A 14,256-nucleotide genomic window follows, 5' to 3' on the forward strand; every position below is an offset into this window, starting at 1 on the left:
TGGTAAATATTAGAGAAAGATAATTAAGGTCCCTGTCCTTGGGAAACTCAGTGTCTGATAGGTTGTATATTAAGAATCATTCTCTTTGAAATTGATGCCTTAAGCGAATATAGAAACACATTCACACGGGTATGCTATGGCCTTATGTGGATAAACAGGCTGCAGTGCTGGAATGGGACTAAGAAACATTTTATTAGTCAGGGCTGTCCAGAGAAACAGACCAATAGGATATAGAAGAGACAATAGTATATGCAAATAGACCAACAGGAGGATGGGGGGAGAAGACAGGGAGAAAGAGATTTATTAGAAGTAATTGGCTCATGTGATTATGGAGGCTGAGAAGTCCCAGAGTCTGCCACCTGCAAGTGTAGATTCACAGAGTTAGTGGTGTAGTTCCAGTATAAGTCTGAAAGCCTAAGGACCAGCAGAGTTAATGCTCTAAATTCCTATCTGAGTTCAGAAGAAGACCAGTTTTGGGGCTAGAAAACATTCAGGTAGGGTAAGTGAATTCTCCTTTACTCCTTCTTTTGTTCTATTCAGGCCTCCAACAGATTGGAGGAGGCCCACTCATATAGGGAGGGCAATCTGTTTTCCTCAGTCTACTGATTCAGATGTTAGTTTTATCAGAAACATCCTAGAAGACACATCAATAATAATATTTAACCAAAGTGTCTGGGCACTTCATGACCCAATCAAGTTGACACACAAAATTAACCATCACACAAATGGATTCAGACTGAAGTACCTTCAGATGCATCTAACTGCCATTTGTCTCTAAGTGCATTTCTCTATTTGTGTGAATCCCGGACCTCTACATTTTATGTTTTGATGTCACAATTTGCATTTATTTACATGTATATCCATTAAAAAGTTAATTATAGTCAATTTAATATTTTGTCTTTTAAACTTCCTACTAGACTTATCAGTGATTTATCCACCACCATTAAAGTATTCTGAATTTAACTATACATTTACCTTTACCAGTGAGTTTTATACTTTTTTGTTTGTTTGTTTTCCTGTTACTAATTAGCATCCTTTTATTTCAGCTCGAAGAACCTCTTTTAACATTTCTTGTAAGACTAATCTATGGGGATTTCCTCCTTCATCTTTTGTTTGTCTAGAAAACTCTTTATGTCTCCATTAATTCTGCAGTACAGTTTTGCTGGGTATTCTTGGTTGGTTGACAAGGTTTTTATTTGTTTAGTGCTTTGAATATATCATCCCACACCCTTCTGCCCTGCTAACTTCTGCTGAAAATCTGTTGATAGTCCTACCAGGATTCCCTTGGGTATAACAAGTTGTTTTTCTCTTGATGGTTTTAAGATTCTCTACTTGTGTTTAAATTTTGATAATTTAATTGTAATATGTCTTATGTGGTTCTCCTTGGTTTCATTAATTGTAAATGTGTCTTATGTGGTTCTCCTTGGTTTCATTGTTTTTGGAACTCTCTGGGCTTCCTAGGTCTGGGTGCCTATTACCTTCACCAAGTTAGGGAAGTTTTCAGCCAGTATTTCTTCAAATCTTCTGGAACCCTATAACAAGAACATTTGTTCATTGTATGTTTTCTCATAAGTCCCTTAAACTGTATGCACTCTTTTTAATTCTTTTTTCTTTTTTGCTCCTTTGGAGGAAGTCCACTTCTATCTTAGAGTTCACTGATTTTTTTTTTTTCTTATACTTGATCTTGTCTCTTATTGAACCCTTCTATTCAGTTGTTTAATTCAATTATTGTATTCTTCAGATCCATGATTTCTGTTTGGTAATTTTTAATATTTCTATCTGTTGAAATTGTCACTGTTTTCATGCATTGTTCTTCTGACCTCAGTTAAGCATTTTTATGACCATTACTTTAAGCTCTCTATTAGGTAGATTATTGTCTCCATTTCTTTAAGATCAGTTTCCAGAGGTTTATCTTGTTCTTTTGTTTGAAACATATATTTCTGTTTTTGTTGTTGTTGTTGTTGTTTGTTTGTTTTTCATTTTCCTTGACTCTTTGTATTGGTTTCTGAGCATTAGATAAAACAGCCACTTTTTCCAGTCTTGACAGAGTGACCTCATGTGGGAGATGAACCTCATTGACCTGCCTGACTGAGCTCTTAGCTGTCTCTCAACTTTGTGTTTGTCCAGGCCTCCTTTGTTCTTAATGGCTTTTAGTAGTCATGAGTGTCCCAAGTCCTGTCAGTATCTCAAACTTGAGGATTACAGTCAACGTCTAGATACAGGCTTATGAGAAGCTGGTTCCTGAGGCACAAGTTGGGAAAGTATGTAGATAAGCCACTTCCAGGGAGAAACTGGGAGGTGGGCCTTTTTGCCATCTCCCTCAGTGCTAGGCCTAGGTGTGTAGCTGCAGGGGGTAAGGGTGCTGCTATGTCCATTAATAACTATTTCTTTGCTTGCTACAGTCCTTAGTGCCTCAGGAATGCAAGACCCATTTACTACTAGCATCAGGTGATCCAGGGTCCCATCCCTCATGTGACAACTGCAAGAGCTGAGGTGCCACATACGTGTACAACTTCCTTTCATAGAGATACTGGTGACTTGGTTTTATTATTGGAGTAGGTTTGAGGGAGATGGTAGGAGAAGTATCTGCCAGCTTCCCCAGTCTTTGGAAGATTGCAGATAGTTCCCAGATGCCTGCTAAATTAGAAGCCTGGCCCTCAGGCAGTAGCCTTTAAGGTAGGCAGATAAATCCCTTTCAGGGAAAGAGTAGAAGATAGGTGTTTTGGACCTGTTTCCTCTGCACTGAACCTTGGGGAAGTAGATGGTTAAGAATGGATTCTTTGTTTGCTATAGTCCTCTGGGACTCATGAATGAAGACCTGTTGGCTATCAGAGCCAGGTGATCTGGGGACCCATCCCTTGGGCAGCAACCCTAAAAGCTGGGGTGTGGTCCTTCCAGTAGCACAGCTCCTTCCAGGGAGCTACTGGCAACTAGGAATGGACTGTAGGGAGAAGACGGGAGAGGTATCAGTGGGCTTCCTCAGTCTGTGAGGAGGGTCACAGCCCCTCAAAGCCTGATAAATTAGAAGCCTAGCCCTCAGGCAGCAGCTTTTAAAGTATGCAGATAAACCACTTTCAGGGAAAGACTGGGGGAAGGTGCACTGAGCCCTAGGGCAATAGCTTCAATGATTGCTCTTGCACAGGAAGAATTGCTTCTTTGTTTGCTATAGTCTCCTGGACACAAGCCCCACTGGCTTTCAGAGCTAGGCATTTTGGGGCCCCATCCCTCTGATGCAAGCCTTAAAAGTTGTGATGCTAAATATGGAGGCCAAACCCTTTGCTCCTGATTATCTGTCACTGTGCCAGAGGTGGGGTTCATGGTGAGAGTGTATCTTAGCCTTTTCTCCCCATTTCAGTGTGGGTGTTTTCTCATTCATCCAGTGTGTGGGAATCACTCAGCTAGTTTCTGGGTATCTTTCAGAGAGAATTGCTCCATATATAGCTACACCCAATGTGTACCTGGAAGGAAGGGCACTCAGGAGTCTCCTGTGCTGCCATTTTGGTCTACTCTGTCTCTTTCTGAACCTCTGTCTGTCTTTGTCTCAACCACTGTCCTCTTATCATCCTTTCTATCCCTATCTCTCTATGAGACTCCTTGTCACAATGCCAATCTTTCTGTATTATATCCACATCATCCCTTTAGACCTATTCTCCCTATCAGACTAGACAATTTTCTCTCAACAGTCTTGACTTGGTGAGTAGAGAAGAAAAGCTATTCTTTCTAATGAGCTCCAGTTAGAGAAATTCTGAGGAAGTCCTCTAAGTTGTCCTGACATGTTCCAATCACCACAGCCAGGATGCCTCATGATCATGCTGGATCATATACCATCCTGGGGGTTCAGATGGGTGGGCTGCTGTAATTGATGACCCTGGACAAAGCACATGGCTTGAGTTGGGTAGAATAGTTCTATAAAAGATGGAAAGGTTATAGAGGTACTAAGATAGCCAAGACTGCAGAGGTCTGCTCTAGGGAAGCAAAAACTTAATCAAAATACAAATGCTAGAGGATATATGATCCAGATTCTGAATTCTGTAGAAGTCCAAAGGAGTTAAATCAATGTGAGCTAGAGTGACCAGGGAAAGCTTCCAGGAGGTGATTCAATTTCAACCTTAAAAGATAAGGTTTTAGATAGATAGGAGGGAGTGAGAAATCCTGAACTAGGGAATGGTTTCTGGTTTTTTATTGGTGGTGTTTGCATTCTTTTAAGCTCCTAAGAGACAAGGGCTTTTCTTTTGGTATAGAATAGCACTTGATAACCAGTTAGGCTTGGTCATTGGAACCAGGTTCCAATTCTGTCCATTCTACCCTGCCCTTGACCTTGGGGGAATGACAGAAGAATACCTGAGAATCCTCTTATCCTGGCAATACCAACTTGCTTATAAACAGAAAGGGAGACTGTAAAACAGAGCAGGTGTCCATAAAGTCCATTCTGATAGCTTCAGCCCTCTGTTTGTATGACCTCAGCCCTCTGTTTGTATGACTCAATGTGAGTTTCACATTGTAATTTTGGCATTATCATAGTAGACTGGATTGCTTTTTAAATGAATAATATATTAATTTAATAAGCACATTGGTAGCCCCTGATATATACTGAGCACAAAAGTGCCAAGGATTCCAAGATAAATAGATAGGGTTCTACTTTGTTAAAATTTATATCCAAGTACAGCAGGCAAGTGCAATGACATAAGTGATATGACTGAGCCATGCAAAGCAGTGGTTCTAACACTTGGCTATACATAGAAGTCACTTGGGAGCTTTAAAAAAAACTACCGATGCCATCATCTTATTGTTACAGCAAATGCTCGGTGCCCAGGAAGAGACAAGCCACACACACTAGGGAAATCAGGAAAAGACTATTTATTGCACACCAGTGTTGACCCAGCGGAGTCACCTCCAAAGGCTGAGCCCCGAACCTTGGCATCGGCCTTCTTTTATGGCTGAGATGGTAGAGGGTTGAGAGAAAAAAGAAAAAGGGGAAGGGGCTTTTATCAGTGTTGCTATCTGGGCAGTTGGTGGACACAGGAGGCAAGCAAGATTACAGAAGCCAAAAGTATGCAAAGGGAGTATCCAGCCTTGGACATCTGGCTGGCCCCTTTTATCTTGTTTTTATTAGCTTTTTCCTCATTATCTCCAAAGGATTTTTATTTCATTGGTCTGGGGAGGGGCCCGGACATCCAGATATTTAAAGCTCTTCCAGTGGCTCTCATGAGCAGCCAACATTGAGAACTACCAATGTACAGATGCTATGGAAGCAGATAGAGGACTCTTCAGCAACATGAAGAGTGGAAGGGCTGCCAGAGGGGTGAGCCTAGTGAGCTTTGAAGGAAGGGTGAGAGTTAGCTGGAGAAGAAAGGGGACAAGGAGACCATTGGATACGAAGGACATGGAAAGCAAAAGGGAGAAGAGCCAAAAGGACATGACTTGCTCTTGGCTGAGGAATCAATAAGTCTTTCTAGTTCTGGCCTCATCCCTTTGTGATCTTAGACAAACATCAACTTTGCTGTGCCTCAGTTTCCCTTTGGTCAAACCAGCTAATGATATCTGCTCTCTTTACCTTAGAAGTTTCCCTTAGGATCAACTGAGGTGAGCAAAAACTAAAATACAGTATTTTGATGATCATAAGTGAGATTTTTAAGTAACAGCTTTGGGCATTCAAAACATAATCATTTCATTTGAACAAATAAAAATCATTTTATTTTTCCTAACATAGAGCATTTGCAACCTACTTTCTTAAACAGAGTGCACTGATGCCATTTCCCACCCCCCCATTCCTGTTTTCTGTTCTCCCTTTAGGGTAGATGTCAATAGAGTAATGAATGGCCCTCTAATAGAGTAATGAATGGCCCTCTAATAGAGTAATGAATGGCCCAAGGGCCAGGGAGAAGCATTGGGTTTTAAGTTCTTAGGTCTGTTTTTCATAGGTTTTTTCTATTTTTCTTGCTATCTGGGTATCAGCTATTGATGCTCACTGTTTTAAATTTCTATTTTATTTATTTTATTTATTTAGTTTAGTTTTTTTTTTTTTTTTTTGAGAGAGAGAGAGAGAGAATAAGCAGGGGAGAGGGGTAGAGGGAAAGGGAGAGAGAGAATACAAGCAGGTTCCCTGCTCAACGCAGAGCTTGACCCCATGACCCTGGGATCATGACCTGAGCTGAAATCTAGAGTCAGATGCTCAACCAACTGAGCCACCCAGGCACCCCTCTCACAATTTTAAATTCTACCTTTTCTTTCTAACTTGCCACTTATTACCTGTTGAGGACTGGAAAACCAGAAAGCCCATCTTAGAATGATATTTAAAATAAGAGTAAATAGACCAAGCAAGAACTTGCTGGAGAGTGGATTATGTGACCTCTTTAGTGCATGAATGTTTTAATGTCTGTGTTGCCTCTTTTAGCTGACTTTCTGTGTCATCCTCTGGCCTGGATACCTCATGTGGGAGATGGCTGACTGAGGCTTTATGTGTGGAAGGTCGGAGGCCCACAAGGATTAGTTTGTCAGGATTCTCAGCCTGCCTGCTTTTGGCTGTTGGCCATAGACCTTTAAGGTTTCCCACTCTGATCACTCCGAGAATTTTGTTCTTGTCAGACCAGATTTTAATGTGTGTCACCAAACACTTACTGTTTCCGGGGTAGGAGGAAAGAAGGGCAGATAGCCTCAAACTCAGGAGGGCAACAGTGTCTTGAAGTAAACAGCTTGAGTGGAGGTTAACCACCCTCATCCAGAGGACAGATCAGGGTAGGGAACAGAACACTCCCAGTGGGAAGACAAGGGGGAGAAAGTGCTGGAAGGAATCCTGTGTGGCAAGACTGGGTGTGAGGGGAGAAGGAAGGAGGTGGGGAAGAGAGAACTTCTTAGGTGCCAGGTGGTGAAGAGGCAAGGACAGAGATTTAGACCTGTATTACTGTGGACTTTGTACTCTTTTATGGTTTTTTTGAGAGCCACCGACTCCCTAATGCCATTCCGGGACTCATGAGTTGTGACCATTGCAGGTGACAGCTGTATCTGCCAGGCTCACCAGTGGCCATCCTCTGTGGGTCCCCACAATGCAGGCTAGGCCCTCTTGAGAAAGTGGCTTTCCAAGTAACAGTCAGCCCTGAATTCTTTTTTGCACTTTGTTGTCTGCCTTCCGCGTGGTCACTGTCTCTCCTTCCTTCCCCAGGTCGGTGGCCGGATTGGATAAGGAGGCGGACCTGGTGCACATGGAGGTGCGGACTGCAGATGGATGTGAGTGCTGAGGCCTGGAGGCTAGGCCGGGGGGGGGGGGGGGGGGGGGGGGGGGGGGGGGGGGTGTCTGCCTGCAAGGCTCCCTCCTCCCCTAATTTGCATTTTAATGGCTTGGGAAAATGAAAAGCCCTGAGCTCCTTTACTGCCATATCCATCCTATTTTTCAGAGTAGGGGGAGAGGCCTCTGGTCCCAAGGGAGATGTTTCACTGAAATACACCCTCAGGAATGAATTTTCTGGGGATGTGAGTTAATGTGATGAATTTTGAGGCTCCTGTTAGTAATTTCCTGGCATCTTCAGTGTAATTCGAATAGGAATGTCCATAGCTCATCAGGCTATTTTGCATTCACATGGTGAATTACAGGGACTGTCAGCTTTAAAAATGAACCCTTCATATAGTCAAGCTTACCCAAAAAAGTCACTGGGCAATTTTTTCAAAACTGTTTATTCATTCATTCTACAAATATGTAGGGTCAGGCTACTCTGTGCTGTGTTAGGCCCTGGAGATACAGTGGTGAGCAAACCCTTTCTGTTTCTTGTCCCTGCAAACAAGCAGTGGTATCCCAGGATCCTGAATACGTGACCCCTTTGCACGGTATGCACCTGCGCATGTCTTACACGGAAATTGATAACATATCATTTTGCACCACTTAAGCATTTTACTCTTCCCAGAGTTGATCGTATTATCATAAGGCTCTTCCCTACCCAAGAAAATCAACTTAACAACACATGAAATGTGTGAAAATATATGATATAAATGAAAGAGATGAAAATATAATTAGCCTAGGTCAACAATAGAGCCAAATAATCTGTGGAAATAGTAGTGATGGAGGAATGCTGTGGAACAGGCCCCAGCCTGTGAGTTGGGGTCCTGGGTTGTTCCATGCACTAGCCCTAAGGCCTGGGGAAATGCCCTCTGATCTCAGTGCTAAGTCCTTCCATTATCTGAGAACACTCATCCTTGCTCTCCCCACCTCATGGGGTTATAGGCTGACCAAGTGGAGAGACATTTTATGGAAATTGTCAAAGGTACAGATGTAAGGAGGGTCCGTTTTGACCTGGCTGTGGGCGTTGCATTGTCATTTAGAATACATTAAGTAAAACTGCATGCGCTTTGTCCCTGATAAATCTGTTTTTGATGCCAAACACAGGTGCATGCCAGAAACATGCATTTTGGGGAATATTTTCTTTTTCTTTTTCTTTTTAAAAGTTTTAGAATATGACCAGCATTTGTTACTATATTCTGCTGAGTACTTGATTTTTTTCTTCCTTTCCTTCCCTTCCCTTCCCTTCCCTTCCCTTCCCTTCCCTTTTTCCTTCCCTTCCCTTCCCTTCCCTTCCCTTTCCTTTCTCTTTTCTTTCTTTTCTTTTCTTTTCTTTTCTTTTCTTTTCTTTTCTTTTCTTTTCCCTTTCCTTTCCTTTCCTTTCCTTTCTATGTAATTTGGTTGCATTTATTTGGTCCTTGAATAAATGTAAGTCTCTGAAGCAGGCAAGGATGAGGGATGGTTCACATACTCTTTAAACAAAAAAAAGTATTTTTTTAACGGAAAAGCTATTTAAGATTTAAGAAAATAATGCCACACATTCAAATGCACTGATCATAAGAGTAATGGATTCAAAATGATATTATCTGACTCTTATTGCTGAGAAAGAAACTGGGGGAAGAGTGAGATGTAGGGGTGTGAAGGAGGAATAGGGCAGCAGGAAAAGAGCAGACAGTAGCCGCAGATGATCTAGAGGCCAGTTTTTGGTACAGTTCCTATCTTGGCTTTGCTTCCCATATCAACTTTTTTTTTTTAATGTTTATTTATTTGTTTTGAGAGAAAGAGAGAAAGAATGAGTCAGCCACTGGGATAGAAACAGAAAGGAGAGAGAGAGATGGGGTGCCTGGGTGGCTCAGTCGGTTGAGCGTCTGACTTTAGCTCAGGTCATGATCTCACGGTCCGTGGGTTCGAGCCCCACGTCGGACTCTGTGCTGTCAGTTCGGAGCCTGGAGCCTACTTCGGATTCTGTCTCCCCCTCTCTCTGCCCCTCCCCACTGGCACTCTGTCTCTCTGTCAAAAAATGAATAAACGTTAAAAAAAAATTAAAAAGAAAGGGGAGAGAGAGAGAGAGAGAGAGAGAGAGAGAGAGACACTCCTAAGCAGGCTGCACTTTGTTAGCACTGAGCCCAACATGGGGCTTGAACTTAGAAACCATTAGATTATGACCTGAGCTGAAAATCAAGAGTTGGACCCTTAACCAACTGAGCCACCCAGGTGTCCCTCCATGGCAACATTTTTATGCCTTAGATGTGATCTGTGCTGGTTGTAGTATTTTAGAGTTGGAAAAACTTTGTATGACTATCTAACCTCCTGTCTATGTAGGAATACCATCCCTGAAAACTTCTGACAGTGTATCCTCAGGTTCCTGGATTTAGGCTTAATTAGAAACATCCTGTTCTACTCCTGGACAGCGCCATGTTTGTTTGTTTGCTTGTTTGTTTGTTTGTCTATTTAAGGTAATTTCTCACATTAAGTTTAAACCTATTTTCCAAAAGTTTAACAATTCTGATCCAAATTTGGATAAGGCCTATGGTGCAGGACTGCCACAAAATTTTATGAGATTAAAAATGCAAAAAAACATAATAGTTTCTGGCCTATTGTCAAGAATTGAAGAAAACAAACAAGTACAACAGGAATAAATGTCATGTGCCACACTTAGGTTAAATATGGTATATATTAATCCTGTTATATTTTTTACGTTTCCAAAATCAGTTTTTCAGTAGTTAATATTCTGATTGCCTCTAACCCATAGTTACTTAGAAAATGTATATAACAAGACTGCATTAATCTAGAGATGTTGTATTTTGTATATCCTAATGAAATGCATGATACTTTTCTTTCATGCTGTGTGGTGAGGGCCTTCTTACTCATACATTTACACATACACACACATGTCTATCTTTTAATCATCACAAAAGGCACAACATTTATTTCCTTTTTTCTGATGTGGTAGTCTGGACTACAGTTTGCCCAAATTCACACAGCTAGCTAGTGATAGAATGAAAACTAAAGCACAAAACTCTCAACTCACTAGAAATGAGAGGGAACTTCCAACAAAGGGCATCTACAAAAGACCTACAATTAACATTATATTTCATGATGAGATACTGAGTGCTTTCCCCATAAGAGCAGGAAAGAGAAAAGGATGTTTATTCTTAACACACATATTCAACATCATGCTGAAAGTCCTAGCCTGTGCAATAAAGGAAGAAAAATGAAATGTAATTCATATAGATTGCAAAGGAAAAATTAAAACTATTATTATTCTCATTGACATAATTGTCTATGTAGACTATCCCAAGAAATCTACAAAAATAAAAAGTTCCTACAACTAATAAGTAAATTGAGCACAGTTGCAAGGGACAATGAATTCAGTCAAGAAAGGATGTTATTTTTAACAAATGGTGGTGGAAAATATTGGAAAGCCATATGGGGAAAACTGAACTTCAACCTATGATTCACAACTTACACAAAATGCAACTCAAAAATGGATATTTTTAAATGTAAAATATAAAATTATAAAAAAATATAGAAAAACACATAAGAGAAAATCTCCATGACTGTGGGTTGGCACCAAGAACAAAAAGTACAAAGAATTGATAAATGGATTTCAAAATTAAAAAAACACGTATTTGCTTTGCCAAAGAAACAGTGAAGATACTAGGAAAAATAATTTGCAAATTATGTATTTATTAAAGGACTTGTGACCAGGGACTTTGAGAGCATAACAATAAGAAACAATGCAATTTTTTTTTTTTTAAAACAGGAGAAAATTTGAGTAGATCATTTACCAGAGAAGATATAAGGATGACAAATAAGCACATGAAATGATGCTCAACATCATTATACATTAGGGAAATGAAAATTAAAGCCATAATGAGGTATTATTACATACCTATTGGAATTACTAACATAAACAAAACTGATAATATTAAATGCTGACAAGAGTGTAAAGCCATTGGAACTCTCGTACTTTCCTGGTGGGGACACAAAATGGTACCACCACTCTGGAAAAACATTTTGGCAGCTTCTTATAAATTTACACACACCCTTATGATTCAGAAATCCCACTCCTACATATTTACCATACAGAAATTCACACTGAAACTTATACACAAATGTCTGTAGCAGATTTATTAATAATCACCCCAAAATGGAAATACCCTAAATATCCTTGAATGGATGGATGGGTAAGCAAAGCTGTGGCACATCTGTAAAGAACATGGATGAATTTCATAGGCATTATACTGAGTGAAATAAGTTGGTCTCAAAAGGTTACATACTGTAGGATTCCATTTATATGATCCTATGGAAAAGGAAAAACTAACAATGGAGAAATATATCAGTGGTTTCCAGGGTGGTTGACAAGAAAGCAGCACGAGGAATCATTCAGGGTATTGTAAATGTTTGGCAACCTGTGGTGGTTGTTACATAAATCCATATATCTGTTAAAAATTTAGAACTGTATGTCAAAAAAATTACTGTACGTAAATTTAAAAAAGTTTGTATTTAAAAATAATACTAAATGGGCACCTGGGTAGCTGTGTATTAAGGTTAAGCCACTGACTCTTGGTATCAGCTCAGGTCATGATCTCAAGGTTGGTGAGTTTAAGCTGTGCATTGGGCTCCACACTAGCAGTGTGGAGCCTGCTTGGGATCTCTCTCTCTGCCCTTTCCCTGCTCACTGTTTCTCTTGAAATAAATAAATGAAACCTAAAAAAATAAAAAAAAATAAAAATAATACTAAAATAAGTATTTAAAGAAAGGAGGGGGGGTACCTGGCTCACTGATTTGGAACAGCATGCAACTCTTGGTCTCAGGGTCACGAGTTCTTATAACTCTTGATCTCGAGGTCATGAGTACAAGCCCCACATTGGGTCTAGAGGTTTTATAAATATTTAAAAAAATAATGATAATAATACTAAAATAAAACCTATAGTGAGGAAAAACTAGAACACACAGTTCTTATCTTCTAGTTCTATAGAACTTGCTACCATTTATGATTAATTAATTAATTAGTTTATTGATCACTTAGTTCTTTTATTCAACTGGTGTTTATTTAAATTAAAAAAAATTAACGTTTATTTTTGAGACAGAGAGAGACAGAGCATGAACGGGCAAAGGTCAGAGAGAGAGGGAGACACAGAATCTGAAGCAGGCTCCAGGCTCTGTGCTGACAGCTCAGAGCCTGGAGCTTGCTCCAGATTCTGTGTCTCCCTCTGTCTCTGCCCCTCCCCTGCTCATACTGTCTCTCTGTCAAAAATAAATAAATATTAAAAAAATTAAAATCTGCATATTCTGGTCACTGAGGGGATGTAGAGATGAATATGATATTATCTCCACCTCAGAGAGCTTGTGGGCTTGTTGGGGAAATAGACAAGGATTTGAGTAATTCTAGCACAATCTCACAGGGTTCATAGGGTTGAACATATATTATGTTGAGTTACAAGTGGGAGTATTGCTAATAGTCTAAGGAAGTTGGGGGTTCATAGGGGCATATGTACTCCAATGTTTATAGCAGCGCTTTAAACAATAGCCAAATTATGGAAAGAGCCTAAATGCCCATCAGCTGATGAATGGATAAAGAAGATGTGGTGTATATATACAATAGGATACTACTTGGCATTGAGAAAGATTGAAATCATGCCATTTGCAGCAACATGGTTGGAACTGGAAGGTATTATGCTTAGTGAAATAAGTCAGAGAAGGACAGATATAATATGTTTTCACTGATACGTAGATCTTGAGAAACTTAACAGAAGACCATAAAGGAAGGGAAGGGGAAAAAATAGATACAGAGAGGGAGGGAGGCAAACCATAAGAGACTCTTTTTTCTTTTAATTTTTTTTAATGTTTATTTATTTTTGAGACAGAGAGAGACAGAATGCACGTGGGGGAGGGGCAGAGAGAGAGGGAGACACAGAATCTGAAACAGGCTCCAGGCTCTGAGCTGTCAGCACAGAGCCTGATGCCGGGCTCGAACCCACGAACCGTGAGATCATGACCTGAGCCGAAGTCGGACGCTTAACCAACCGACTGAGCCACCCAGGCGCCCCAAGAGACTCTTAAATACAGGGAAAAAACTGAGAGTTGATGGTGGGGGTGGGGGAGAGGGGAAAATGGGTGATGGGCAATGAGGAGGACAATCATTGGGATGAACACTGGGTATTGTATGTAAGCGATGAATCATGGGAATCTACCCCAAAAATCAAGACCACACTTTACACACCGTATGTTAGCCATTTTAACAATAGATTACACACACACACACACACACACACGCACGTGTGCGTGTGTGTGTGTGTGTGTGTGTATGTGTGTGTAAAAGAAAGTTGGGGGAAGCTTCTTAGATGAAGTTTTTGATCTGGCCCTTGAGAGATTAGTAGGATTTTATCAGAACATTTTGGATAGAGAGGAGAACCTCACACGTTCCCAGAGTTCACCCATGAAAAGTGGTGTGTGCAAGGCTGTGGGCTGTGGTTTGTGGCTGGCAAAGATGAAGGGAGATAAGGCCAGTAAAGGCAGGCTGGAGAGGTTGTGGGAAGAAATGGGTAGGTAGCTTTCCGATCTGTGATCCACACTGAACACCAAGCATTGAGGCCATTTTTACCTTTATCATAAAAAAGCTTTCATGATAGAATTGTGATTTCCCTAGCTGTGACCTTAAACATTGATTATACTAGACAGTTCTGCCTGGTTGTTTCAAGTTCCTTTATTTCTGCTTCTTCTGTTTGCCTGTTGTATGTTTAAACTATAGCAGCTGGTAGATGAAAAGTTAGCACCCATTCTAGCTCATTTAGACTCTAGCTCTGGGCAGTTACTTGCAATGCTGCTGTGCCCCCATCTCTGAGGCATAAGGCAGCCTTGTTATGTTTCCCTAGTCCCCCATCCTGCCTAACTTAGCTTCTAACTCAGGAATGGTGCTGAGAGATAGAGAAGGCAACTGGCCTATGTCTGACATCCTTGACGGGGACAGGGGAATAGAATAC

At 40.7% G+C, this 14,256-nt stretch overlaps 1 protein-coding gene across 9 annotated transcripts in view; it reads left to right on the forward strand.

Annotated features, from left to right (window-relative positions):
• SORCS3 (sortilin related VPS10 domain containing receptor 3) overlaps positions 1-14,256 on the forward strand; it is a 590,282-nt gene that overhangs the window by 418,881 nt on the left and 157,145 nt on the right. For all 9 annotated transcript variants that reach the window (XM_042908251.1, XM_042908252.1, XM_042908255.1 and 6 more), the window contains one exon: positions 7,160-7,224. In XM_042908251.1, the coding sequence (XP_042764185.1) occupies positions 7,160-7,224 (65 nt within the window). The remainder of the gene's footprint in view (positions 1-7,159; positions 7,225-14,256) is intronic.

The sequence above is a fragment of the Panthera leo genome, chromosome D2 (genome assembly GCF_018350215.1).
Source record: "Panthera leo isolate Ple1 chromosome D2, P.leo_Ple1_pat1.1, whole genome shotgun sequence".
Lineage (NCBI taxonomy): Eukaryota > Metazoa > Chordata > Mammalia > Carnivora > Felidae > Panthera > Panthera leo.